At 42.0% G+C, this 27,698-nt stretch overlaps 2 protein-coding genes, 1 long non-coding RNA gene and 1 other non-coding gene across 7 annotated transcripts in view; 2 read left to right on the forward strand and 2 right to left on the reverse strand.

Annotated features, from left to right (window-relative positions):
- Positions 1-18,127, forward strand: part of LOC135072061 (protein outspread) — a 363,405-nt gene extending 345,278 nt beyond the window's left edge. Inside the window, exons 7-18 of one of the 4 annotated variants that reach the window (XM_063965999.1) lie at positions 2,772-2,903; positions 3,360-3,520; positions 3,792-4,145; positions 4,218-7,495; positions 8,077-8,287; positions 9,177-9,346; positions 10,281-10,457; positions 11,156-11,308; positions 11,811-11,910; positions 12,812-12,890; positions 17,157-17,270; positions 17,640-18,127. In XM_063965999.1, coding sequence (XP_063822069.1) covers positions 2,772-2,903; positions 3,360-3,520; positions 3,792-4,145; positions 4,218-7,495; positions 8,077-8,287; positions 9,177-9,346; positions 10,281-10,457; positions 11,156-11,308; positions 11,811-11,910; positions 12,812-12,890; positions 17,157-17,270; positions 17,640-17,737 — 5,027 coding nt within the window. In that variant the 3' untranslated portion in view covers positions 17,738-18,127. The remainder of the gene's footprint in view (positions 1-2,771; positions 2,904-3,359; positions 3,521-3,791; positions 4,146-4,217; positions 7,496-8,076; positions 8,288-9,176; positions 9,347-10,280; positions 10,458-11,155; positions 11,309-11,810; positions 11,911-12,811; positions 12,891-17,156; positions 17,271-17,639) is intronic. The other 3 variants (XM_063966001.1, XM_063966002.1, XM_063966003.1) reach the window with 3 other exon arrangements.
- LOC135072066 (uncharacterized) lies at positions 13,324-15,811 on the reverse strand. The gene is made up of 4 exons (XR_010257351.1): positions 15,362-15,811; positions 15,005-15,147; positions 14,474-14,688; positions 13,324-14,150 (listed from the first exon to the last, which is right to left on the reverse strand). It is a non-coding gene; the product is annotated as an uncharacterized LOC135072066 (long non-coding RNA).
- A 2,854-nt stretch (positions 18,128-20,981) lies between the features above and the next one.
- On the reverse strand, positions 20,982-27,427 carry LOC135072304 (sesquipedalian-1). The gene is made up of 4 exons (XM_063966237.1): positions 27,025-27,427; positions 26,302-26,487; positions 23,940-24,083; positions 20,982-22,173 (listed from the first exon to the last, which is right to left on the reverse strand). Exons 1-4 carry the CDS (start codon positions 27,227-27,229, stop codon positions 22,016-22,018), a joined length of 693 nt encoding a protein of 230 aa, XP_063822307.1. The 5' UTR covers positions 27,230-27,427; the 3' UTR covers positions 20,982-22,015.
- Trnai-uau (transfer RNA isoleucine (anticodon UAU)) lies at positions 22,272-22,343 on the forward strand. Its single transcript has one exon. It is a non-coding gene; the product is annotated as a tRNA-Ile (tRNA).
- Positions 27,428-27,698: the final 271 nt, after the last annotated feature.

A 27,698-nucleotide genomic window follows, 5' to 3' on the forward strand; every position in this document is an offset into this window, starting at 1 on the left:
ACCCAATTTGTATTTCTCTTATTCATATAACTTTGTGGTTACTTGTGTAGAGTAACCAAAAGACATTAACAACTTGAGCAAACGTAGTTCTTTAGCACAACACAATAAACATCACGCAATAGAAATGCGTGGAACACCCAGGCATACATCGTCTAAAAAGGTTCTATGAGAAGTACTTACTACAAAGTGGAAAATCTTCTCAATTAATTCTGAGCCTTATACCAAAGAAGTAAAATTCAATATCCATTGGGGGAATTTGTCATTTGTAGTAGGTGGATGTGCTTTCGAGTGTACGTCTAAGACATTAATTTTAGCACTAGGTTAGACCACAAACCGCGGGGTGGAACGAGTGCTAGGGCTGGCTCGACGACGACTTTCCCCCGGGACAAACTTGACCTTCACTGGTTGTGTTTTTATTGGCGGTCAAGCTGCAGATCCTGACTACACAGGAGTTGCAGCGGTGGGAACGAGAAGTGCGAATAGAGCCGTGAACTAGTCTTAATGATAATCGAAAAAAAGTTATTACTTGTTGCGAATTTCAGAAAACTGTATCCATTTTTCAGTGATTAGTGTAAGCCACACAAAGTTTAGGTTACTCAGATTGCTGTCCAATCTTTATCCCGACCACAATATGGCTTTAATCGACCTTTTACAAACGTAATAAGAGCACTTATCTGAGTATTCAGGCGCCACCCCTGCAAGCGGCGCACGCGCAGTGGGTGTCGATGATTTACGCGGCTCGTCCGCTTCATTCATATTTATTGGTGCGGTAATTTTTTCACCAGTAAATCTTAACCGAATGACATATGTGACACCCCATCGAACTATCCCAACGAATACACAATGAAACTTTATTATAACTCCACTATGCCTTTAAGGGCATAAGTGTGCATAAATCGACTCCATTATGCGCTGTAACTCCTTACTTCGTAAAAGAACGTTTAAATCAGATGCATAGTTGCAAAAAACTGTTTAAGATTCCGCACGTTGAAGGCTATCGATATTTATTTCTAGTTTCATTTGCTTGTAAATGGTAGCTACGGAATATAAAACCGTATTCGTAGTTACGAGACTATAAATAAGTAAGTTAACTTTAATTTCAAGTGACCTTATCATTTTAGTATTTTCGGTCATGATTTTGGCGATTTAATGTTTCCGTTATTTAATGTAACCGTTTAATTAACTACTTGTATGTAACTTCATTCAAACTGGCTATCAATTATTATAATTACTGGCTATATTGCATAATTGATGAGACAATATAAACCACACTAATAAAATTGAAATCTATGAAAATGTACTGTTAATTACCACCTTTGATTAACCTAACCGCGCTAAATGATTAAATATGCAAAAACAGCGTCATTATGCAACGACTTTATCTATAATGCACCAATTTAATGTTCTTAGCCCGTAATGATGATTTATCCCGCCACGGATAATAATATGTCTCTATAAAGTGTATAAAGCAGGATAAATTGAAACGTTTATGCGCGCGCGCCGCCAAAGTGCTATTCACGCCATCTTGTTTATTTTGTCAATTAATGCAGAGATTTTCAAAGTGCCAATTTTGTTGAACTTAAAAGACTAGACAGTTTTCACAAATTTATTTTTAGAAAGAATTATGGACAAAAAATGAAGTGCTCACTCACCAACATAATAATTTAAACTCATCAAAAGCAAATCTCCTACACGATCTAAGGTTTTGTTGCGCGTTATTCGTAACATTAAAATGGGCTCGCGTGATCCGGCAGACGATCTCAAAACTTCCAAAGAACTGCTCTACAATTTTAAATAATGACAGGTTCATATACATACAGTGTTTGATGGGAGACCGCCGGGTTCCTACCCACTCGTCTCGTAAATAATCAGCTCAAGTTCGGGTTCCCAACTGTGTTGGAACCCCCAGCCAGCTGGGTTTTTCGGCAGACTTTTTTAGGATTATAGATATCGTTTTAATACAGTGTTGAATAAAAGTTTTAGTACAAACCAACACCCTAATAAAATCGAAGGTTTTCCAATATCACAACCTAAAATATTTGTTACAAATGCGGAAATATTTGTTGCATTAAAAAAAACATTGTCCCTCCCATCAATGTGTTACAGAGTTCACTCACTGCTTGCTTTATTTGCCAGTAATGAAGCTTAACAAACCAATACTATATCAATTTTATTATCTTCGACAATTGAATCCTTAATGGGTTCATTCCACCCCGACTTTGAGAACCGCTGGATTAAAGGGTGCATGAGTTTACCACACGCCTCACTCCCCGGCCTTGAGACATGCGATCGGGTCGTTAAGATCACTTCAATTATCCTGCCTGCCCGGGTCAGGCTGGTTTGAAATGCAGACTTTTTACGACTGGATACTACACAGATGGTAATTCCTTGCGTCATTCGATAAATTGATGAGATTGCCGCAATGATATGGACACGTTTAATGTCATGCATATTGATTTTTATTATTATTAGCAACTTTAGTGTATAGTCCTTCACGTGAGTCACTGTCTTCGGTTATCGAACTTGAACCTATAAACAAAAATAGAACATCAAAAAGAGATTTTATTTAAATTTCAGGGTAAAATGTTTCTTACGCCAAAGCGCCATGTTTTCTGATGCTGGGCTTAACCGCTGCCTAGATAGTTACAAGAATATTTCTTGGCATAGCGACATAATGTAGATCATAAACTGTACGTTACTGACAAACACTGTTTCTCACGTCTAAATTAGTCCTTAGTATAAAATTAAACGTGCCTGTCTATTTGTTTCAGTTTATACCGACCAACCAGTGTCCTCAGCATCTCCCCCGACCCGGGACAAGATCAACGGGGAGGAGAAGGCCAGGTCCCGCCGCAGGGACACCTGGGCCGAGCCCACCACCGCCCCAGTCAACGACGACGATGGTGAGTCTGCTGAACCAGAAAAAGAATTACGACTGTGCGTCATGATTCGAGGAAACCTACAAAGTAATGATGACGTAAATTAATTACGATATAAAGATTTACCTAGAATTATTTGTGACGTCACTATCACACTCAATCACTTTTGATCCATTTTCAAACAATACTTCCTGGTTTATCTAAAGTTATTCTTAGACTAAACTAGCGGCGCCCGCGACTTCCGACCCGACTTATTTTTATATAGTAGATAACTAAATACTAATGACCTAAATATCATACCAAGAAAAATGAGTAAACTTAACGTCACGGTCGACGTAACCGTGATAATGATGCATCAATTTTAAAAACTAGGTTAATTTTAATAAAGGTTCTGAATTATTGTAAAATTTTTGCCATTTAGTGTAGCTCATTTGGTAAATAAATCCAAAACCCACTCACAAATAACGACAATTTGTCCAGCAGGTGTCGGCGTAACATCGCCGCTTCTACAGCAGCAGTGCCAGCAGTACGACGAGCAGCTGCGAGACATCGCCGCGTCGCTGACCAGGCCGCGCTCGCGCCGCGCGCTGCCGCCGACCCTCGAGAGACCCACAAGACTGCCGCCACCAGACCGACTACCGGTAAGTCCCCTACCTAAATACGAGGGGTGTTCAAAAAGTAATGAGAATGGGATATTTCTAGCCATCACAAAAACCTGATAAAAATTGGGCAGGTAGCTTAATTCTTCACTAGAAACTGGTAAAAAAACCCATTTAAGTTCACGTTTAAGAATTATATTCATCTGAACGCGACCAGTCGGATAATTTTCTTAAAAAGACACTGCCTCGTTTAGTGAAAATATTAATTGTACGTAAGTTTACAGCAGTTTATCCTAAATATCTTTGCTCATAGGTTCGGGGCACTCCAGATGGTGGCGTGCCACCCGAAGAAGGTAGCTCTAGCTCTTCAAGCGAAGGCAGCGAACCAACCGACGCTGCAGAAGTCACCGAAAGCGGCGAGGGAGGAAGAGTCGAACTGCCTGCAGAGAAACTCCTCCATGCCAGGGCTGGCTGGCTCCAAAGAAGGGGGCCCGGGGGCTGGTCGCGACACTGGTTCGTGCTGAGAGGAGCAGCACTTCTGTACTTCAGGGACCCTCACGCGGAACACAGGGGTCTCATGGATGGAGTCATTGACCTCAGCGGAGTAGCAAGAGTGGTAGAGTTGCCGACATCTGCATCTACAAATGGATATGCCTTTGAAACAGAAGTAAGTCACAGCAATTTTTTTTGTTCAATTGTTAGATATGATGAGATCGCTAACTTCAATTTTGCTTTTCAGACTTGGGACGGCAAACATATAGTACTATCTGCAGTAACGGCCGGCATCAGAGCCAACTGGATGTCAGCTATTCTGAGAACAGCTGGCCTTCCTGACTCTGGACCTCTAACTCTGATACTCCGCGAGGATTCAGTGGATCAAGCGTCTGAATCATCAGCGTCACCTGTTACACCAGTCACTCCTATTACTGGTAAATCGGGGCCATTCTCCTCGGACGAAGAATATAGAACGGCATCCGAAGGCGGGAGGAGGGACAGCGCAGACTGGGGAGATGTGGCCCCACAACCTCCACCTTCTCCAATCTTAAACAGAACTCCTATTTCCAAAGTAAAAGAAAAAGTTCGCGCTCGAAACTATCTTCAGCCGAAGACGGATAACACAAAAGCGGACAAAGATGAAACCGATGCAACCAAAGAAAAAGAACGACCGTCGGACGAGGTGGACGAAAATGAGAAGCCTACGGAGCCTCGCAAACGTAGCTACATATCGACAATCGACAAGCAATCTATCGAAATCGAAGCTCTGCGTAAACAGCTCAAGCTAGCGCTGAGTGACGTCAACGCAGCCGAGTCGGAGCTGGCCAGACTGCGGCAGCTCAAGTCAGAGGCTGCTATGAGAGAAAAGAAAATGGAGGAGCTTGTTACGACCTTGCAACAAAAAGAAGAAGAACTATCGAAAAGAACGAAAGAGGCCGAAAACCTTAATACAATAAAGCAGCTATACAATCAGGACAAGACGATGTGGGAGAATAAGCTAACGGAGACACAAAATGTCCTCAAAGAGTCTACGGAGCACTGTGAGTTGCTAACGAGACAACTAACTTCTGCTCAAGAAACTGTCAAACAACTTCAAAGGGAATTAAACGACTTGAATGAAAAACTCCTCAAGAGTGTCAAAGAAAATGAAAGTTTGTACGCTAGGATCAGAGACCTTGAAGGGCGCGTTGTAGCAGAATCGCCAACAAGGGAAAAGAGAAAGAGCATCGGGTCCCTGAGCGATCTGACAAACATGAATCAAGATTTAAATATAGACTCATTGGAAAAGAGCAGACTGATTGAAGAATATGTCGACCTTAGAGAAAGATTCATGAAAGCCATTCAAGAAATTAAAGCTATGAAGAAGGAGCTTCGCGAGTCCCACAATATGTACGATGAGCTAGAAATTACAAATATGAAATTAAGAAATGAGATGAAATTGAGGGAACAGTGCAGCAGATCAGAAATAGATTTAATGGCAGCTCGTATATTAGATTTGACTCAGAAACTCACGGCGTCGGACAAGCAGGTCCGCACTCTAAAACATAAGATACAGAAAACTGAGTCGAGAGAGAAGAGACGTAGTTTATCACTTAAAGGTAGAGAAGCTTTAACACTCGGGAAGGAAGTCGAAGAGAAACTGACGGAGTTAGAAAACAAAATCACCATGTTGGAATCAGGCGAGCCCGTTCCCACGATAAACTCACCATCGAAGAGCACCTCCCCATCCAAAGAGAAAGGTACGAAAGCGGAGGGCTCTGATGAAAAGCGCATGAAGCGGCTGGCCGCGCGACTCCGGAGGAAGTCTCTCGACAGCGCCACGAGCTCCGAACCTATGAAAATGCTAGTCAGACTCAGCTCACTCGAGACTAAAGTGGCCTCCGCGCTGGAAAGCCGACGAGACCTCGGCAACTCGTGCGAGTCACTAGGACAGGCGATGAGATCCACCGACAGTCCTGTTCTCAACGAAAGTTCGGAGTCATCTTCTCTGGTCGGCACCCAGTACCAGAGGCACCTTCTCGATCGGCTGCAGAGTCTCGAAAGCGTCGTCATCCATTCGAGGAATAAGGTCAACGAGTGTCTCTGTCAAATGAGTGCGATGCGCGCCGCCAAGTCGAGGAGGTCGCCGTCCCCGAGCCTCGAGAAGAAATACAGCGTCAGGTCGATGGAGAAATGCCTCACCGAGGTCAGCAAGCGGCTTCAGGAATGCTTCGATCGATGCGTAGTCGACCCGGAGCGCTCCGACGACCGCGAAATCAACGACGGCGTCGTACGCGCCGTATCACAACTGGAGGAGCGACTGAGAACCAAGTTGCTGGAAATATCGAGGCGAAAGGCGGCACTCTACGAGGCCGGAGAACTGACGCAGAGACGCAGCCTCGAGCTGCTGGCCGAGAAACTGGCGTACGAGGCCGTCCTCGTCGGAAAGATACAGGAGGCGCTGGAGGCGGCGGACGGCGGGGCGTTCTTCGCGCGGCTCGTCCGGGCCGAAATCGCCGAGACCGGGAAACTCGTCGACGACCTCCGACGACGCATCGCGGGCGAGACCCGCAACTCCTCGACGAGGACCTCCCTGGACTATCTCGCGAGAATTCTGTCGCGGCGGATCGATCTCGCCAGCGGCGCCCGCGACCCGGCGCGGCCGAGACCCATCGATCTGGCGATCCACGGCGCCGACCTGGACGCGCTGAAGGCGGCGCAGCGCGAGGTCGGCGAGGCGGTGGACCGGTACCGCGCCGAGCGGCTCGACGGGCTGCGGACCGCGCTCGGCGGCGACGAGGCGGAGCGGCGCTGCGGCGAGGCGACGGCGGCGGCGCGCGAGGCGCTCGGGGCCGAGCTGGTGCGCGCGGAGGTGGCGCGCGCGCTGTCGCGGGCCGCGGCCGCCTGCGAGCGGCGCCTGGACGACGCGCGCCGCGCGCACCTCACGCTCGCGGCGCAGGACCGCGCCGACCTGGAGCTGTGGTGGCGCGCGGCGCACGACCGGCTGCGCGCCGAGATGGAGGCCGTGGCGCGCGACGTGGCGGCGGCGGGCGGGGCGGGGACGCCGGGCGGCGGCGCGGGGGCGGGGACGCTGCGGGAGCTGGCGGAGGTGCTGGCGCTGCGGGCGCTGGTGGACGCGCGCGTGGCCGTGCTGGAGGGCACGTACCGCGCGTCGGGCCCGCGGGACGGGGACGCCGCGCGCCGCTCGGCCGAGGACGCCGTCTCCTCGCTGGATGCGGACCCCGCCGAGGAGGCGGAGTTCGTGTACCTGTTCCAGCGGTTCTCGAACGAGTGCCGAGCGCTCTTCTCCGGTGACTGTTCGGGCAACAGTGACGACTCGATGAAGATCGGCGAGAGCCTCGAGCGGGTGGAGGCGGCGGTGGCGGCGGTGGCGCGGCAGCTGGCGGGCGCGGAGGGCGCGGAGGAGGCGGCGGGCGCGGGCGGCGTGCTGGAGCGCGTGGAGGCGCTGCGGCGGCGCGTGGAAGCTCTGCAAGCGCTGGTGCCGTGCCAGCACTGTAAGCAGCTCCAAGACGCGCTGGACAGGTGAGTTCGATACCTTATCATCATGACCATATAGTTAGTTAGTTTTGCAGGGCAATCGAATACCGCACTTAGCCTCCTGATTGGGCCATTGTGCGCGATTTGTGGTTTATCTTCCTACTCCAACCACCCCAGATCCCCCCAGAAGGCGAGCAGCCCGTCTAGGCTGCTGCAGGCCTCCTGTAGCGACGATGGTGATCGAAGAAATTGAGCTCGTTGTTCTTCCACGCTACTGCACTCCATGAGCACATGCTGCGGTGTTTCCTCTGCCTCCATGCACCCCCTGCACAGTGGGCTGTCTGTGACACCTATGTTGTATAGGTGCTTGTTTAGCATACAGTGTCCGGTTATGACACTTAGGACCTCGCGGATGCTGTCCCTGTTTAGTCTGATGAGGCTGCGGGAGAACTTTTTCGATACGTCCGGAACCGCATCTTTGCCTGCATCCTTCGCTATTTTTCCATTCTGTGTGGTGTTTTTCTTCTGTTTTGGAACGCAGCCAGTTCCTGATCTGTGCTTGTGACCATATACTTTTCATCGTTTCTCCGTCGAGCAGGACTGACTTAATCCTTCTTCTCCCCCAGGCTGCAGGCGGAGCGCGCGCGCGGCGAGTGCGCGCTGGCCCAGCAGGCGGGCGCGCTGGCGGCAGCTCGACGCGCGCGGGCGCAGCTTCAGGCGCAGCACGAGCGCGAGCGGGCGGCGCTGCGGGAGCGCGCGCGCACGTTACAGCGCCGGCTCGCCGCGCTCGACTCCGAGTACTCGGCGCAGCTTGAAAATCTGCGCGCCGCCTACCAGGTCAGTATACACCTAAGTGTTAATGTTATAACTGTAAGTGGTTATCAAGTGTTATTAACTGTAAAATAATCAATTATGTAAACCCTGGTCTTCCTAATATAAATAAATAAATAACGTAACAAGCATAGAGATCTAGAGAGATGCTAACTAATACGCGGAGTTCTAAACGCTTATTATTACACAAATTACTAATACTCCCGTTAGCCCCTCGTACTAAGCTAAATATGCTTGTATCACGAGTGAGCTCACCGCAATAGTCGAGCGGCGGCAAGGACCAAACCTGTTGTCATCATTGTTGACGCTTGTTGCGTCGCTGTTGTCATCATTGCTGACGCAAGCAATGTGTTCTGTTTTTGGGTATTGGTTACTGGCCCCGCCCCCTTTTCACATCTCCCTTTAGTTTCTGTGATTTGTGGTCACAAGTTTTGCTAAATCGATCATAAGTGGAAGATTTTTTTTAATCCACAACGAGGAAGCTCTTGGTGTTTAATACTGAAAAAAAAAAAGAAAATTGTCATGTCATCAACAGTGTCACCAGAAAATTGTTTTTTGTGAAACTAAAGCAAAATAAAGGATATTTTTCCTCGTAAAATACATTGTTGGACTTTATTCACTTGGCCCGTATCTCACCTGATGGTAAGTGATCAGTGAGTGATCAGGCCGAAGGTGGAAGCGAGCTTCACCCGGAATCCTCCACCACGGAGGAACTGGCTATCTTACCTCTAACTGCCGGAACACAACAATGCTTTTAACATGTGTTGTTATGGTCTGCCAAATATTGTTCCTGAACAAAGTGTACACAATCTGATTGCATATACTTCACCATATAAAATGACAATGCAGCGTCTATCAAACACTTCAACGAGCTCACATCCCCAATTCTCCCCAGAGCGCAGTAGCAGCGGACACGCACGGCGACGGTCTGCGCGCGCGCTACCAGCAGGAGATCGAGCAACTGCGCGCGCTGTGTGAAAAAGGACTATTGGCCATGGAGAGCTCGCACCGCCGCATCGTGCGCGAGATGGAGGACAAGCACCGCGCCGAGAGGGAGCAGCTCAGGTTTGACACCAACTATTTCATCTGAGTCATTTTAAGGCCTTACTAATAAAGAGATACACACGCGTTGAACAGTAATATAACTGAGTTTGTTCTGGCGTTTCTTCTCAGCACTTGCCATATATTTGTCTCGAAGCGCTGGTAGGGCCCAAAAGATAAGGACACATGTAAAGTGCCCCATAAGGGCTGAAGGGCTCCTTTTCTTTTTTATTATTTACTATATTTTGACGTTCATAAGTGCTACTTGTGGTCTAAACTGAATAAATATTTTTAGATACGTTTCCATACTAAATGTCACTTAACCAGCGTGTAACTCCATTTCAGGCACACAACTCTTTTTACGAGAGGCGATTAGGAGTGGTCCTATTCTACTATGCTAGAATGAACTACACGGCATGCATTGCCAGTCTCTTTTTGTATACGAACAATTCGGTTGATGCTAAAAAGCGCCATCTACCGAGACTATCGATAAATAATCAATATCGATGGCTTGTTCATCATCACAGTTTATCATAGTGTAAATAGTTACAGTAACTTTAAATAGATTCGCTATCCTACGGCTATAAAACTGTTGGCAACAAAAAATATTGTTCTCTTCCGCACTGACTCTGGTCACAGTAATCTAAAACCTAACACTAAGTCTTGTTTTAAAAATCTAAATTATTAAGAGTTAGGAATCAAATTGAATTAAGCAACAGATCGCGTCAAGATTTACCATAAAATGACGACTTGAAGCGTACCACGTGCACGCAAACTCGCTCTAGACATCGATTCAATTTGCGGCAGGAAGCAAGCCATTCATTTTAACCAGTAAAAGAATGTTCCAGGCATCTGTTTCGTAGGATCATAGTTTTAAGAGTTTAAGAAAACCTGTTTTCTATAAACTAAAAAATGAAATCATAAAATAATATTCTAACTTTCTCTATTCATATTCCAGGCTGGACAAAGAACAGGCCCTAGCCGAGGAGACACGCGCCACACTTGCTGCCTTAGATGCTATGCGCAAAGCACACGAGAGCGAGGTGCGGCGCGAGGTGGACAAGTTTAAAGCAGAGTTCCTGTCGCGAGGGAACCACCCAGACATCACGCAGCTCAGCTCGAGGCACCAGTCAGTGTTAGATTTCTTGTCTTGTTGTAGATATAGAAGCAATTGCAGATTGATGCGCGAACTAGCCGGAGGAAAATTGAAGGTTATACCTTCAAAAACCGGGATAAAAACTATCCTATGTCCTTTCCCGAGACTCAAACTATCTCTATGCCAAATTTCATCAAAATCGGTTCAGTGGTTTAGGCGTGAAAGCGAGACAGATAGACAGACCGACAGACAGACAGAGTTACTTTCACATTTATAATATTAGTATAGATATTAGTTGGGGCTGACGCGCGAAGTGACGGACGTAAAATTGAGGGCACCGCAAAAATTTAGATAGTCCCCCTACCGCTTCATCGCTCACCCAGTTGGCACCACAATCTTCCATACGCCAGTGACAGGACCTTCACCAGTGGTGCCACCTGGTGAGCGCAATCAAAGAAACCCTCATTGAGTCCAAAAAGTGTATTTTAAAGAAATGTTCAGATCTATAGATGACCTAAACTGAACTGTCCCACCAAATTCATTGACAGGGGGCGCCACCATCGTTCAACTATATAGTTTCCAACATGGCAAAAGTCGGAACCAGCAATCCGGTATTGACGGTGGCGCCCCGCTGTCAATGACACGGATAGGACAGTTCAGTATATTGGGTCTATAAATAGTAAAAGTATTAATCTAAACTGTCTTCAAACCTGACTAACCCCCTTCTCACCCCACAGGCAGGAGATGGAGGAAATCAAGCAGGAGATCCTGTCCTTGTCAGACAAGTACTCGGTGAAGTGCGTGGAGTCGGCCGCGCTGGAGGAGCGCCTCGCCGCCGCCACCGCGCAGCTGGCGCACGCGCACAACCACATCATGCAGCTCGACTCCAGGTGAGATTCAATAGAGGACCAGGAACTGAACCTTGCGTGACTCCTACATAAACTATGTAATTCAAGACACATTCAATAGTATAGGACCGACTACTGAACCTTGCGTGACCCCTAAATTACTTTGGTAATCGCATAGTTACTCCAGGACATATTTAATGGTAGATCAAGACACATTCAATAGTATACGACCGACTACTGAACCTTGCGTGAACCCTAAATTACTTTGGTAATCGCATAGTTACTCCAGGACATATTCAATGGTAGAGGACGAGAACTAAACCTTTACTTCAGAATCAGACTATATTTTATTAGGTTCGCTATTTTTCGATACATGGACGATGATTTGGTTACATTATGATGACATTATCGTAAGCCTTACAGTGCCTCGTTAAATTTTGAAACAGCCAAATCTTTTTAATCATTCTATATTGGTGATTGCGTGCGACTGCGTTCCATATTAGTGATTGAACGAATCTAAAAAGTTAATTTTTGATATTTCCAGAAACAAACAGCTGCGCGCTCACCTCATTTCCGAGGCCAACGAAATGAAGAACGGTACGGAAGCGTCCACTCTCTCGCAGCTCATCGAAGACACTGCGCCGGTATGTACCGTTTTCTCCTTCTACCCGTACTCCACCGAGTTCACGGCACACGCTTCGGGCTAGCTATACCGCTTATTCATCTCACATTCGAGCTAGAAATGCCCACGCTTGCATGACGTCATCGCACGTAACTCTCACTGATTGGTTAAAGTTTCTTAATGGTCAACGTCACCAACTTCGTAACAATTTTTTATTTTATTTTATAAGTTGGTCATGTTAACTAAAGAAATATTTAGTACAAGGTACGAACAGATTTTGGTAAAACTTACTGAAGTTCTCTTATAGTTATGGATCGAAATCTTAATTTTATAAAACTTCTCAGTGTAAATACTATTGGAAATCTTTTGAAATTCGGTCTATCATTATGGCAATCGCACGAATTGGGACACGTGGATGGTAATTCTATTTTTCTCTCTAATGATTGAAACAAATCACGATCAGTAAATGGTATATCGGTGAATGCAGTGGTTCCCAACAGTGGACCGCAGGAGTCGAAATAGTCGAACCATTTCGGTCTTCGCCTATGTTTCGTAAGCGAAATTGTAAAGAAGATGCATGCTCAAAAGTCACATTGATCTTGAAACTAAAAAGTTACATTGAGTATTTGATTAATACTTCTTTTGGGATTCATTTAGTTTACTAAAAATATTATGAGACATTATAGATAGAGGCTCCTTAAAAGCAAACTATTTGACGATTTGTAATTACTAATTAAATAGTCTATTAGACAATTAAAGAAATTTTGACTTTGACTTTATTTTTCTTTAAACAAAGCGGTCCTTCTTCCATAAAGGTTGGGAACCACTGAGCTAAACACACTCGTCTTCAAATTCCTGCGAGCGCAGTAGTTGTAAAGTCCACTGTAATGCAACGGTCATGGTACATTCGGGTGCACTAACAGCATGGGAGGGCGGAGGCGCCGCTGTGGGCTCACCTGCGGACGCTGGCGGCGGCCTGGCAGCGCGCCAACAACTATACAGGTAAAATACACCTGCTGTGAGTTTACTTACCACAGTATTAGAGAACGAATCTCATATTAAGCGTTGTGTATACGGAGCTAAGTTTAAATCGATACTGACGATGCCAATTTAATACGGATAGGGATCGCACGTAATGCAAAACCGGCTTTAGTCACACTATCAACTCGAGCTCGATACGCGGCCTAATCCCTGGTGACATATTTAAATATTTTGGGGGACTAATGCCCGTTTTCACCAACAATCCCTAATTTTTAAGTAATTCCTATGGTAACACATAAAAGAAATTTTGTTTTCAAAGGGGTCACTTAAAAAATAGGGATTGATGGTGAAATGGGCATAAGTAGCATAATGGCTTTTTAGGTATTTTTTATGAACGAAGGCTGGTAATACGAAAGTAAGGTTATCGAAAGTAAACTCATAGTTGGTTTTATTTAGTTACTAGATGAAAACCCGGCTTCGCTCGGGTGCAATTTGACTCATAATACACAATTATAGGTGCAACATGTAGATAGATGTTTCTGTAGTCATCGGTTCTCAAAGAATATTAAATATAGATTCATATAGCTTCGTTAGTTGTGTTTAATAAATATGGTAAATAAAAACTGCAAATGTTTTTACACAAATTATTTTTATTTTAAATCAACATTCAAAATAAACTAAGACAAATTAACAAAACAATCAAATTCAATCGTTAATATAGGTTATGTAAATAACTCTTATTAATAGTCAGAAACGGGATCAGATAAGAAAATACTATTTTCATCAATATCTGGCTCCGGAAGTCGGAAATCTGTTAGTCTCTTTCCGTGGAGTTTTAATGTTTCATCAATTTCTTGTAAAGCCAACTGTTTGGATAATATTTCAGGGCGGGATCTTGTAAAGTTTTCGATAAAATGTGATGCAAATTTTTCCCAAAGAGCATTAGGATCAGTTACTTCACAAAACACGCAAATTAACGCAAACAGCTGTCGTAATTGCCGAGGAAGTTTGAAACCAATTGCTTCATCCAAACATCTTTCCCATTCTTGATCGTCAAAAAGTAGCCCCTTTGCTTGAGCAGCTTCTAGAAATGATGTGTAAATAATATTTTCATATTAATAAGTTCTAACATCTCTGAAGCAAGTCGGCCCTTTGACGTGAAGAAGTAATAGCCGGAGATAATTTCGTTCCCGATCAGAAAAGGAATAATTATACATTCTTGCAATTACTTTATCAGCCGCTGACTGAGATATTCGTGGTTGCCACTGTCCATGGATAAATCTGAAATGTGTCGAAATTTCAGTGTAAAGATATTGTCGAACACTTTCATCTGTTCTGTTTGGTTCAAAAAATGCTAATAATATTTCTGGAATTGGCTTTAAGACTGTCTGGGTCTATGTATACCTTCCCATTATGACAACAATTTTTAAAATGATTTTTAATTTTTTCACCTAAAAAATGAAGTGCTTGACATTGAACACATTCATAAATCATCAAACCAACTGAATGTACTGATACTTGAATGGTGTTATTTGAAAGTGCTAAATATAAATAGTTAGTCCTGGGGGGCTGATATTCTGTTATAAACCTGCTTGAATATTTACGTTTTTTCGGGGGTCTGCCCGCCATTTGATATGTTTTCTTTCTCTTCTTCTTCTAAAGAAATAAAATCACTGCTGACTGACAGCAGCTGTTTTTCCTTGTTGTCTGAAGAAGCATCATCACTGCTGACTGACAGTAGCTGTTTTTTCTTGTTGTCCGAAGAAGCATCATCAATCATCAATGAATCCTCGATTAGCACCAACTCTTCGTTATCAACCTTAAAAGAGAAATATATTGTGTTACTCTTATTAAACAAATTTAATAAGATGTGATGAAAAAATACACCACATGCAGGAATTGAACCTACATCCTCGACTTCTCCGTTGTCGCGCTCCATCTGAGCTGAGTTTAATAAGAGAAATATATTCTATTTTTAGACAAATATTCAAATAATAATAAGTATTGTGAATGTATGTAGGTGTAGGTATATCCTCCCACCTCTATATTTATTTATACCTCTGTGAAAGATAAATAAAGTTTATTTATTATTATTATTATTTTACTTTACTCAGTGACCTACACTATTAACTTACCTGAAAGTCATCAAATAAATCTTGTGAAGCAGCAGAAGCAGCTTTTTGCTTTTTAGGAAAAAGGTTTGATAGTGCCCGAGCCTTGTTTATTCTTAACTGCCTAATTGTTTCTAAGCCACAACACTCGCAATAATTGAAATTATCTGCAAAAATATATTACACAATTATTTATAATAAGAACCAGCCGAGCTCAAGTGGAACTTGCGCATGAAGGAGTCTATTCGGTTATCAGAAAAAACGGGGCAAAAATCGTGTCTGTTTCTGTATTTATGTTGATAACAACTCAACACAGGCTATGCATGTGGTCATTATTATTATTTTTCGGGTTAAATAAAAAAAAAATATTAAGCCGCTTACCGAGTATAATGTTGTCGCATTCCACACATCGACTGCACATTTGTATTTGTTTGCAGTTTCTTACAAATATTTTACCATTACAAAAATTGCATGTCACTGGAATTTCTCACTGTGCGAAACTAAATGACATTGACATTTGAACTTCAACTTATAGATGACCCACGCTGAACTGTCCCGCCAAACTCAATGACAGGGGGGCGCTACCATCGTTCAACTTTATGGTTTCCAACATGGCAAAAATCGGAACCAGCGATTCGGTATTGACGGTGGCGCCCCGCTGTCAATGTCATCGATAGGACAGTTCAGTATTTTGGAACTATATAAGCCCCCTTAGACAAAACGCACTTTTTGATCGAATCGAAAATCGAATCCGTCAAAACTCCATACAAAAAGGGGCTTTTCGACCACTTTTCGACTGGTTTGCGATTATAATTTGCACTTTGTCTAGACCCAAAGGTTATGGCTAATATTCTTTTTTTGTGGTTGAATCGGCCAATACCAGGTTTAAAGAAAAAACACATAACAAAGAGTATATTATCATAAAAATCGCGAAACGCACTGATTTCCATTTATTTATGGATCGATGACAACCCAGCTTTTGGCGTTGATCGCATAGTGAGTGGATGGTGAACTACTAAAGATGGCGACAGCGGTTTGTTTGTCAATGCCATCGGAATTTAACGAAATTCTCCATTATCCGAATTTTGCGGATATATGTTGTCGACTCAAAATCGTTATTTTTTTATGCTTTGTTATTCATATAAGGTTTCGATCCAGTCTACCGTACCCCTTGACGAAATTATTAATATAGAAGAAGATAAATTAATACATAGGTTATAGAAATATAGACCAGTGTTGTTTCACGATTTCCCCATTGCATTCATCCATTACATTTAGGAATGGAGTGTTTATTATAAACAATGTAGCTTTGCAGTCATTAAATTTTCCTCATCTGTGTGAGTTTCGAGTGTGCACGATAATGGTTTGAACTAATGTACAATATTTTACTTTAACTTATTATTGGTAATCATTTCACTTATATTTCCCAACACTTTGAAGTGTATGTCTATAAAATTTGTAATCGGCTGTTTAATCAGTTTATGGATTACCTCAACACACTACTAGAAATAGCACAATTACCTACCTACTAACGAAGGGCTTACTAGAAAATAACAAGTCATAAAATCAGCCTCCGCCCCTACCACCTTTTCTTCCTTTAGACCATTGGTTCCCAAAGTGGGGGGCGCGCCCCCTAGGGTAGGCGCAAAGACCTTTAAAGCGGGGCGCGGGCCATCTGTGTACTTAAGTATAAAAAACCTGCGACCGCTGAGAGAATGCATTCCAGACTGCTCGATACGACTAATAAATAATCTTGTATGGTCGAAAGGGGGCGCGTCTCAAATAAGTTAGGGAACCAATGCTTTAGACAAAACCACAATAGGTAACAAACCCTGAACGTAAAGATTGACGCATACTAATTAAGCCTGAACCGGAGCTGCTAAGGTTCGGCCAAACTAACGCGTGCAGCCTGCGTGCTCGATGGCGATCAGATGTCATAAGACTTTGTAGATGAGTCACATCAACGCGTCCTGTCATTGGTCGCGGCGATCTATGCACGCATAATGACGTATGCTCTATGCAGTGACGCGAGCTGCACGCGTTGGTTTGACCGCAGCTTTACAAATACCGAGTTGATTACATGCGTCAACTTGTACTTATTATTCAACCAATGAAAACCAAGCCCTGTATTCATGTATAATCATACCATTATCTAACCTGTAACCTGCTAATTCAGGGGAAATCGTCAAGGGCGAGTCCTCTGCTGGAGGCAGCGAGACCGACGCGCCCGGCCAAGATCCAGTTCGCGAAGACAGAGAGCACCAGAAACCTGCAGCTGTCGCCCGTCCAGGTGAGGGTTGAACCTTATAGCGAAGGCATTAGAGTGCATGTTTTTTGAAAAAGCTTTTAAGCAATTTCTACTCCTTAAGATAAACTTCGTGAAGATTACAAATACTGAAACAAATATTTGTATGATAAGCAGATACATTGACATTTATTTGGGTATTCAAGTTCATTTTAAGAAGGTTTTTTACACGCATCTTCATATTATGTAAATTTTATGTGTAAAGTATTTGATTGTAACGAGTTTGCAAACAATTAAGGTGTTGAAAAAATATTGATAAGTCAATTAATTTTTGTATGGTACCTAATACCAATAAAGAGTACCTACCTTCTATTTCTATACAGTATTTTTTCTAAATATCGACGTCTTTTCCAGAACTAAAAGCGACACAACGCTGCTCGGCGAGCAGCCGCGTGCCGCTGGCGCCACTGGCCGGGGTGGTGGCCGAGCGCAAGAAGCGCTTCGAGCTGTAGCCGCAGCGCGCCGCAGCGGGCCGCAGCAGGCCGCAGCGGGCCGCAGCAGCCCGCAGCGACGCAATCGCGAACTTATTGCCAAAGGTTAAGGAGTTTCACATGTATTATGTTACGGAATGTATTGTCACGTCTCACCCACCATGCGAGCACCTGGCCACTTTGCTTAACGTCCCACATATAACGTCGATTACGTAAAAACATTATCTAGCTTAGCGAAGCCCAAAAGTATTGCCGTCTTTTACATTTGTTAAGAATATGAAAAGCATAGCATGTCTTTTATTATTAGATTAAGTTCAGGTAATGATTTTACACAGTCGTAATTGTTTGATTTTAATACATTTATGTAATTTTATGTGGTAGTTGATATATTATTTGCACGTTGCGACAGATATACAGGGTGTTAGGTAAATGGGTATATGAGCCGACACTAGCCCATGTTAACATGGGCATATAAATGGTATGGTGATGTCAGAAAATTGATATCTTCATTTAAATTACTTTAATTTTCATACAAATCGGATTTTATAAAATTTATTTTGTATGAAAAATTAAAAAATTGAAATGATGATATCAAATTTCTGACTTCACCATACCATTTATATGCCCATGTTAACATGGGCTAGTGTCGGCTCATATACCCATTTACCTAACACCCTGTATAGTCAAAATATCACGATGAAATGTATTACAGTAATAGTTTTAGCAAGCAGATGTGGAATTAGCAACTTGTTCCTATTGAGATAGTATGATGATTACTGATTTCACAGCTGCGCGACTTATTTTAAGTTTGTAGCCAGGGATCGTTCATTTATTAATGATATTTTTGTTTTTAAAACCATGTATTGTCCCAGTAACAACCTATTTATTGTTGGTTAATTACAGAAATTATACTATATTAACACAAGCTAATACTGCTTAGGTCGTAGTATCGAAGTCACAAAGTATTTAGACGCGAAGGTGACCACTCGTAACGATCGGTAACTGATCACAAATATTTAATCGATTTATTGTCCCGTCGTATAAATTCGCTTAGTTTTAAGCATCGATAACCTAAATATATTAAAGTACTGACGCCCATATTTATATGCTTAGCCTAGTTCGTAAGGTATGGAATAAGACCAAAAACAGTTCTCCCTATACTAAGTGGCCAGCATGTTTTCCCACCCACCACACGAGTTGTATATAACATTAAAGTTTATGTGTTGTTTTCTTTACGTAATTTTAATTAACTTTAGTTTGTACATTGTTTCTTTCTATTTAAATGTCTTTCCTTCTGTTATTTAAGTTCTTTCGCTAATTTCTTAAGTTAGTTTTTAGATGATTGGGTTAGTGATGTTTCAAACTTGTAAAAATTGTAACATTGTGTACATACTAACGGTTCTGTCGCCCGACCGCTGTCCTGTGGACCGTCCGTTTATCTATAAGGAATCGTTACCAAATATTTTCATATTTATGACATTTGTGCTCTATTGGATGTTTGGGCATGACGCAGTGCTTTGACGCTTTTCATTAAAATTAAATATGAAAGATGTATTTATAAAAATACATATTGTGTAGTATTTGCAGTGATATTCAAATTTTTTGTTTGTTCGATGTGACTGGCTATTATTGTTCAATATTAGCTAGAGGTCACTGACGTAATTCGGCGTGACTGCAATGTAGAAAAATGTCAAAGTACTGCGGCGTCTCGCGTTAATTTTTTTGTGTAGATTTTATACATAGTCTTTATTCGTGGACATGCATGATAATATTTCATCGTATAACATTGAAGAGTTTCTATATCCGTGCGTTTAACATGATGTCGCCTTTGTGACGTGTTTTCTGGGTTTTATTGTTTTCCAAAAACGTTAGATAGGTATATATTTTAACAGAGTATTATTCTTTATCAGAGGCTAATGTACGGACTGCGTATGTCTGCTAAACACGATGTTTAACGCATATTATATTATAGAGGCATATATCGTTTGAACATGTTATTTAGAGTTTTTAAATTATGATCGTGTTTATCACCGGTACCTATTCCTTGTGTCATCGTGTTATCTCGTTACCATATTTCTAGCTGGGCATTCGACTCTGTCTTCCACAAGTTTTGTATTAACTCACTTTGTTGTGTATAGAGTGTCACTCGCGTCGCGCCGTGAGCTAGGGGCATGTATAGTTATGTATCGTATTGCTCAATGTTGTCTAGTTGCGTTTGAACATGTATACCAAAACTGTGGGTCGCATCGCGCGCAGGCGCAGGGTGCCTAGTGGGAGCGAGATGGACGTAAAAACGTTACACTTTTGAGAAAAAACTGTTTAGAAAGAGTGTTTCTTTCACTCTCCACCAGATAGCGCCACTCGTTTACTTCAACACGTGAGTCTCAAACTCGCACTAAGCACTCTGTTCACTAGTGTCGGCTCTCCCTTTGTATCAGTTGACGTTAAACTGTTTGTTTATGTAACAAAGATTTTTACAATAAACTACTTAATACAATATTCTCGTTTTATTTACAAATTACTAAGCGTAAACATTCTTAAGGCAAGTTGTTGAATACAAAAAGCAATAAGTTTTAAAATAGAAAAACATTAATCTATCGGTGCGTTTGGCCGAAAAAGAATTGTAAGCGATTATAAGAAAAATTGCGATCGCTAAGCGGTAAGTGCTATCAATGCTAAAAAATGTATGAAAAACGTCACTATTGAAGTTAGCAAACGTGTCCTCGCCAAAAATAGGCTAAAGTTTTCGGCAGTTGCCATAGCAATCGCCATTTTGCTTACAAATTCTATTTCCGGCTAAACGCGCCCAATGTAATAAATAAAACTTAATTTAGAACAAACTTTTAAAATGAACTTATGATTTTTATTTCACAAAATGTATATGACTATAGAATATTATGTATATTATGATAATAACCTATTTTGTCAGGATTTATATGAACACAAAAATGGTGATCCTGATTTCCTATCTTATGGATATTAAAATTGACCGCTACACATGCGACCTAATTCCAAAATCAATCTGATGTGTACTAAACAAAATAAACTAAAGTCCGGTCGCCGAGCAGATAGAATTTCGTCCAATAACCCCAAGCTACCCATCCGTATCGCTCGCGCCTAATTATATTGCTGTCGCGACTGTGCGACGGGCGGCCGCAGTGAGTGTGCGAACTCTAATTATGTAAAAAGTCGAGAGTCGCGTGTATAGCGGTTATTTTTATTTATTTTTATTTTATTTATTTATTTAATTAACATGCAAGTTACTTGGCTTAAGTCATAAAATTCATTCCAGCAAACAATAATGTCCAAATATGAGTATATCTCCAACCGTATCTCCCAGATTATGAATAATATTTACACCAGCTCAGTTAGATCGACTTCCTTTATATCACAGAATATGTCATCGCGGTAACATTTCGAAGAGTCCCTTGAATAATTCAAGTTTAAATTAGTCTCCTGTTAGAACAAGTCTTTAGAAAGACCAAGCAATTTCTCAGAATTTCACATAATTCTATCCATTTAAAATAATATAGAATTTCGTCATTACGCACTCACGATCTGATTCTTTAAAATTAATTCCTTTAAAAGAACTGTCAATAAAACTATTACAAATATGTAATAAAGTTATTTAAAAGAACATATGGCATAGAGAACCAAAGAAAAACCATTGCATTGTGGCATTTATGTCTGGTTATGGTTGTACTGCAGTACTTAGATGGTCTGTCAAGGTGACTATTATAAAACTATGAATAAGGATCTTTTATTGCTCATTCAACTATGTATATTTCCCATAATGGCGCAGTTACACTATGCGGGAAATTGACCAAGACGAAGCGCGAGCACGGCACACCGAAGTATGGGCGGCGCACGACCAAAAATAACTGAAGTGCTTGTTTACGCCATGTCTCGATCAATTTCCCACATAGTGTAACTGCGCCATAACTAAAACTCATTTCATAAAGAGGGAAAGAGACATCTCAGGGAGGCAATTCTCGTGATGCAGCAACATGTTGGAATTTCGTGTAAAAAAACCTTCGGAATTTAATTAAAAGAACACTGATGTCACTTAATTATTATTGCAGTGTCATCCGTACTAACTTCAACTTAAAGACCTTTTAAATACTCGAAATATTCAATCGATGACTATCTCCAGGACAAGTTCACTTTATTTTTAATAAGAGGAGAAGGGTGTACCCATATTCTATTTCTATTTAAAAATACATTATCGATTTCTTCGAGAATCTTTTGAGAATCGCCTCCCTAGCCCTAGTCAAGTCAACAAAAAGTTTCTACCTTACTCTACAGCTGTATTAGAGGCTTGTCGGACTCAGTTTTGGTCTTCATCATCTTCGCGCGCCACTCGTTCCGGTCGGCCAGTATGCGGCGGCCGTACGACGTGTGGATGTCGCGGAACGGCACTTTCTTACGGGGCACATCGGGCCGAAGGTTCTCTTTGTCTGAAATAAAAATATATTACAGATATTATCTCCAATAAGAAAGACGAACAAATGCTGTGTCTGCTGTGCTGACATCAAGGATGCATCTAACTTTAACCGCCTCTGTGGTCTAGTGGTAAGACCACCTGCTTTATACGCAGAGGTCCCGGGTTCGATTCCCAGTGGGGGCAGATTTTTCTGTTCGGTTTGGTTGGTGGTAGGGCTTGTTCTAAGTCCGCCTGGCTAGCTACCACCATCTTACCTAAGTCTGTCGCCATAACAACAATGTTAACAGCATTATTGTGTTCCGGCAGTTAGAGATAAGAGAGCCAGTTCCAATAGGCCTGATCGTCACTTACCATCAGGTGAGATACAGGCAAAGAGCTTCCTCGTTGTGGATAAAAAACAACTGGACGTCAGCTGTCGAGTATGTGGAGAACATGCGGTTGCGGAGTCCATGAAACACCTACTGTGCAAATGCTTCGCGCTAGCTAGAACCAGGATGGGTCTCCTGGGGTCGGCTTATCCGGCACCAGAAGATTATAGGTCCCTCTCACCTAAGCACATGATTCACTATATGAATAAGATTTTTGCGGATGAGGGGGAATAAAGGTAAAGGGAAGCACAAAAGATCCCAATGGGGCGACGTGCTGAGCTCATGCGCGGCCCTAAATAAGATAAGATAGGAGATCAAGGAGACCGAGTGTGTCTGCTCTTGAAAAAAAATTAAATAGTAACCTTAACCTGTGTGTGATTTTGTATATTTGTCGGCCGTTTGGTGTAGTGGTTCAGAACGGACTACTATGCCGAGAGGTCCCGGGTTCGATTCCCGGCCGGGCAGAAATTGAAATGATGAATTTTAATTTCTGTGACGGGTCTGGGTGTTTTCTATGTATAATATGTATGTATTTACAAAAAAAAAAAAGTATATAAGTATGTTTATCCCGTCGTCTAGTACCCATAGTACAACCTTTGCTTAGTTTGGGACTAGAGGCGCAGTGTAAAATGTCCAAAGATATTTATTTTTATTATTTTTTATTTATTATTTTATATTGTTAAGCTCATTTATAACAGTGTTTTGTTACAAAAACAGAATAAACAAAAAAACCAACAAAAATACTATAAATACGGCAGCTAATTTTATTTTGTATCTGAATATACAGACGTTTTAGGAACATTTACATGAGGATGATTACACGTCTATAGTTTAGCTCCTTGGGCGGATCGTGACTAATCCGATTTCGGTAATTTTACGTCTTCGGCAGCTTATGGCGTCTGACGCAAAACGGCATAAACTATCGTAAATGAGAAAAAAATTGACGAGACGATGGATGACTGGTACTACACCGCAAAAACTAATACATACATTAATTTCGTTACAGGTGCTTCGATAATGTAAGTATTTCTTATGAGAGATGAATAAAGGCTTGGGAAAATATGAAGCTCTTTAATAAAACAGCACCAATACTTTATTACAGTTTTACCCCATTTCACATTCTGTAAAAAATATATTATATCCAAAAGTAAGTATGTTAGTTTTTTCCAATACAAGGTCATACTAAGTATAGTTGAACGATGCTGAAACGACAAGTACCTAGCAAAAATCAGAACCAGAAAAATAACTTAGTATTGTCCAGTAGCATCCTCCTGTAAATGCCTGGGACGGTTCAGTGTCGGACATAACTGTCCGATTTGGTAGATTTAGTAGTGGTTAGTATAATTACTAAGAGAAGTTTAGAGAATACCATCCTAACCTTTGAGATTCAAATAAGTAATTTGCTACTCACGATGTCGGCTGCCCGGCACGGCCTTGCCCTCGGTCTCCAGGCCTCTATTGAAGGGGTTGTAGCGCTGCCCTCTAGGAGGCGCTTTGGGTTCCTCCTCCGGCGGCGTAATGGTCACCAGAGCGGCCGCTTCTGCTGCTGCTTCCGCTGTGTCAAGAATTAAACAAAAAATACTTTAAGAATGGAAAAGGCAAAAAATTACTTCTACGCTAATGTAAAACACATTTTTACTATGCTATCTGTATTGCATGTAAGATGTATATTTTAAAATTAAAAAAAAAAAAAAAATAAGGATCTCATGATATGTGACTATTTGACAGTCAAATACACATATCAAAAATTTTATCATAAATAAAATTTCTTAGTGAGAAGAGTAGCTTCTCTCAAACTAAATTTTAAATAAACAACTTGAAAAAAAAACCAAACTGTCAAAGATTTAGTAATACTATAGTATTCAACAAATACATATAAGATTTCCCTTTTTTTTCTCATAATGAGGATCAGTACTGTTGTAGAAAATTCAATAAAACTAGTATCTACGTTAATCTTTAAGACATAAGAAAGATATATCTTTTTGAATTATCCAAATCGGACCATTACTTACGAAGATATTAAGTAATAAACATAGGCCGTTTTTGCCGCTAAAAGTCAACGTACGCAGGGCTGCGTGACGTCATTATATCCGAATCGAGCGCAGCCGGCGTACTATTGGGATGGAAAATATTTTTTTCCAGCTAAACCATCAGTTTTAGAAAAAAACTTATGATAACATTTATTCATCAAAATATAGTAATCTATCGACCAGTAATTTTAAAAAATAAAGTCATAACCAGTTTCTATGGGCTGGGGGTAGGGGGCTAGCCTTACCCAGTTTCTAGCCTGGGGGGAGGGGGGGGTATGTAATACCCAGCTTCTGGCCTAGGGGGAGTCATACCCAGCTTATGCTTATGGGCTGGGGGGAGGAGCTAGCCTTACCCAGCTTCTGGCCTGGGGCATGGGGGGGGGGGTCAAGTCATAACCAGTTTCTATGGGCTGGGGGGAGGGGCTAGCCTTACCCAGTTTCTGGCCTGGGGGGGGCGGGTATGTAATACCCAGCTTCTGGCCTGGGGGAGGGGGGGGGGGTCAAGTCATAACCAGTTTCTATGGGCTGGGGGGGGTATGTAATACCCAGCTTCTGGCCGAGGGGGAGTCATACCCAGCTTATGCTTATGGCCTGGGGGGAGGGGCTAGCCTTACCCAGCTTCTGGCCTGGGGGGAGGGGGGGGGGGGGGTCAAGTCATACCCAGTTTCTGGCTTTTCTGGCATGGGGGGGGGTGTCATACCCAGCTTCTGGCCGAAGGGGAGTCATATCCAGCTTATGCTTATGGCCTGGGGGGAGGGGCAAGCCTTACCCAGCTTCTGGCCTGGGGGGGGAGGGGTAAATCATACCCAACTTCTGGCCGAGGGGGAAGTCATGCCCAGCTTATGACCTGGGGAGAGGAGAGGGGCGGGGGAGTCATACCCAGCTTCTAGGCTAAGATTAAATAGATTTCCAGGAGGGAGCAGCTGTCCTTTCCTGCTGTGAAGTAAATAAATTAATACTTATACATTTTTATATTTTACTTGGAAGAAGATATGACTCTAACAACACTTATGAACACTTTATTTGCATAAATCGCCAAATATACCTCCGCGGAGACCCCAATCGCGTCTCTGCGTTCCATTGAATCGTATGAGCGTATGGATTTTTTGCGTTATTTTTCACAATTTCTATTTTTAAAATTACCTATCGATAGCTTACTTTATTCTGATGAATATATGTCATTACAAGTTTTTCTCTCAAACTGATAGTTTGGCTAGAAAAAAATATTTTCTATCCACGCAGTACGCCGGCAGCGTTCGGATCGGATACAGTGACGTCAACGGTCCCGCGCCGGGCGGTCAGTGAACTTTTTTAGTAATTTGGCCATAACTTCGTCATTTTTTGTCGTAGAACAAAAATGTTTGGACTGTGTATTAAGGATTTCTTAGCCCTATAAATCTGCATTCACAGCTAAAAATCGAAATGATCCTCATTGTAAGGAATTACAAAAAGTTTTAGTATCTTCTATATTTATCCACCTTCTATGGTGTGTTGTCCTTGTCAATGTCCCAAGAAATCAAGGTCTATTTAAACTAAAGATAAGCCCTTGTTTGGTTTACACTAACTTTAAAATTCTTATCAAACCAACTATTTAATAGCCAAGAGTAATTAGGCAGTTGGTAATTAGGTACATAAGAATACATGAACATTATTATAATAACATCTCTTTGAAATTATGTATGTATTGTTATTGCCAGCCTATTATTGGTAATAGTAAGAAATTAACTTATTATTATTAATTACCTTGAGCCTCATCCAGCTGTCGCTGCAGCTCGGCCACCATCAGCTTCATGTAGTCATAGCTGGCGCAGGCCAGCGCCTTCATCCACGTCTCCATGGAGGCCTGCGAGTTAGTGCACAGGTAGTAGGTCCGACCACCCTCGCACTGGAACACTATTTTGAAGCTGTACGCTTCTTCTTCTGTTAATTCTGAAATGTTTAAAAATTAATCAGTATTTTTAAACTTCGATGATATCTCTCTCTATCCTTCATTACAACAAAGTAATTTGACCAGTAAAGATTAAAATAAAATTGAAATTACCATAATTTAGATAGTGCCGCCTACACATTTAATAGTAGTAAGTGGAATGAGAATAATAAAAATTGCAGGTAGCTTTATGAATATTCACATTAGTGAAAGTACCGTCAATTTAGTTTCTTATCTAACAGAAAAATTAAAGAATCCTTGCATATTTTTTACTTCACAAGAAATATTTATATGCCTACCTACATTAAAAAAATAACACTTTATTTTGTAAAATTACAATAAAATTAAAATGAACAACGGCTCAGTATAAAATGCAGATTATGTTCATGTTTTATCTGTTAAAACTAAGGTTTTTCCTGTACAGTTGTAGTAACTGTGTAGTATCAATAATGATACTTTGGGATTATAAAATCCCAAAGTTAACTTTACCGCTTGAAATAAATATCAACAGAAATATTAATTTATAAATAGTAACGTACCTATAGTGCACCCTTCCAGTATAATGACGCCTATGGGTTCCTTATCGCCCTTTTTGTCGAAGTAAAACAGCAGGTTCCCTTTGAGCGTGAACCAGCGCTTCTGGTAGCTCTTGCCGATCTCGCCCCGCATGTCCAGCCAGCCGTCGCGGTCCACCGGAGTCGCGGACGACGCGAAAGCGGATAAATTCTTCTCATTTATCTTCATTTTTAATAAATAACGCGTCTGAGGAAACACGAAAGCCTTACGCGGAACACGCGATCGGCGTGCACGAATAGCTCAGATATGGCGGGTGGATATTCACATAGTCGTCACGAACAAGAATTATGATTAGCTATGATTAAATTAAAATTAATTTGAACCAAACAAGAATCAGCAGATCATTTTTTTCTTGATTTTTCGTCACTTTTTTGTATAATTTACCACTGTCAGCTGTCACACATAAATGTGTCACTGTCAAAAGTGTCAACTGTCAATGTGATAAGGTTGTTCCGATTAGCACAGTTGTTATACGATAATGAAAAAAAAATCAACTCCTGTAAAATGAAGTTGCCCAAAAAATAGCAACGCCCGTTAGGGAACACAGATGAGAGAGTATGTCTAAAGTTAGGGAACTCCATCCAGATTCCTGCACGAATTTACAAATACAACTGAAGTAAATGCTGTTAGTTAATAA

The sequence above is a fragment of the Ostrinia nubilalis genome, chromosome 5, assembly GCF_963855985.1.
Source record: "Ostrinia nubilalis chromosome 5, ilOstNubi1.1, whole genome shotgun sequence".
In the NCBI taxonomy this organism is placed as follows: Eukaryota; Metazoa; Arthropoda; class Insecta; order Lepidoptera; family Crambidae; genus Ostrinia; species Ostrinia nubilalis.

Bases quoted from the DNA above. Each gene is read 5' to 3' on its own strand.
- LOC135072304 (XM_063966237.1), bottom strand. From the start codon at position 27,229: ATGAAGATAAATGAGAAGAATTTATCCGCTTTCGCGTCGTCCGCGACT. The intron at 24,084-26,301 runs GTAATTAATAAT...TTCTTGACACAG, and splicing joins ACAGCTGGATGAGGCTCAAG to CGGAAGCAGCAGCAGAAGCG. The intron at 22,174-23,939 runs GTGAGTAGCAAA...TTTTTATTTCAG, and splicing joins CGTGCCGGGCAGCCGACATC to ACAAAGAGAACCTTCGGCCC.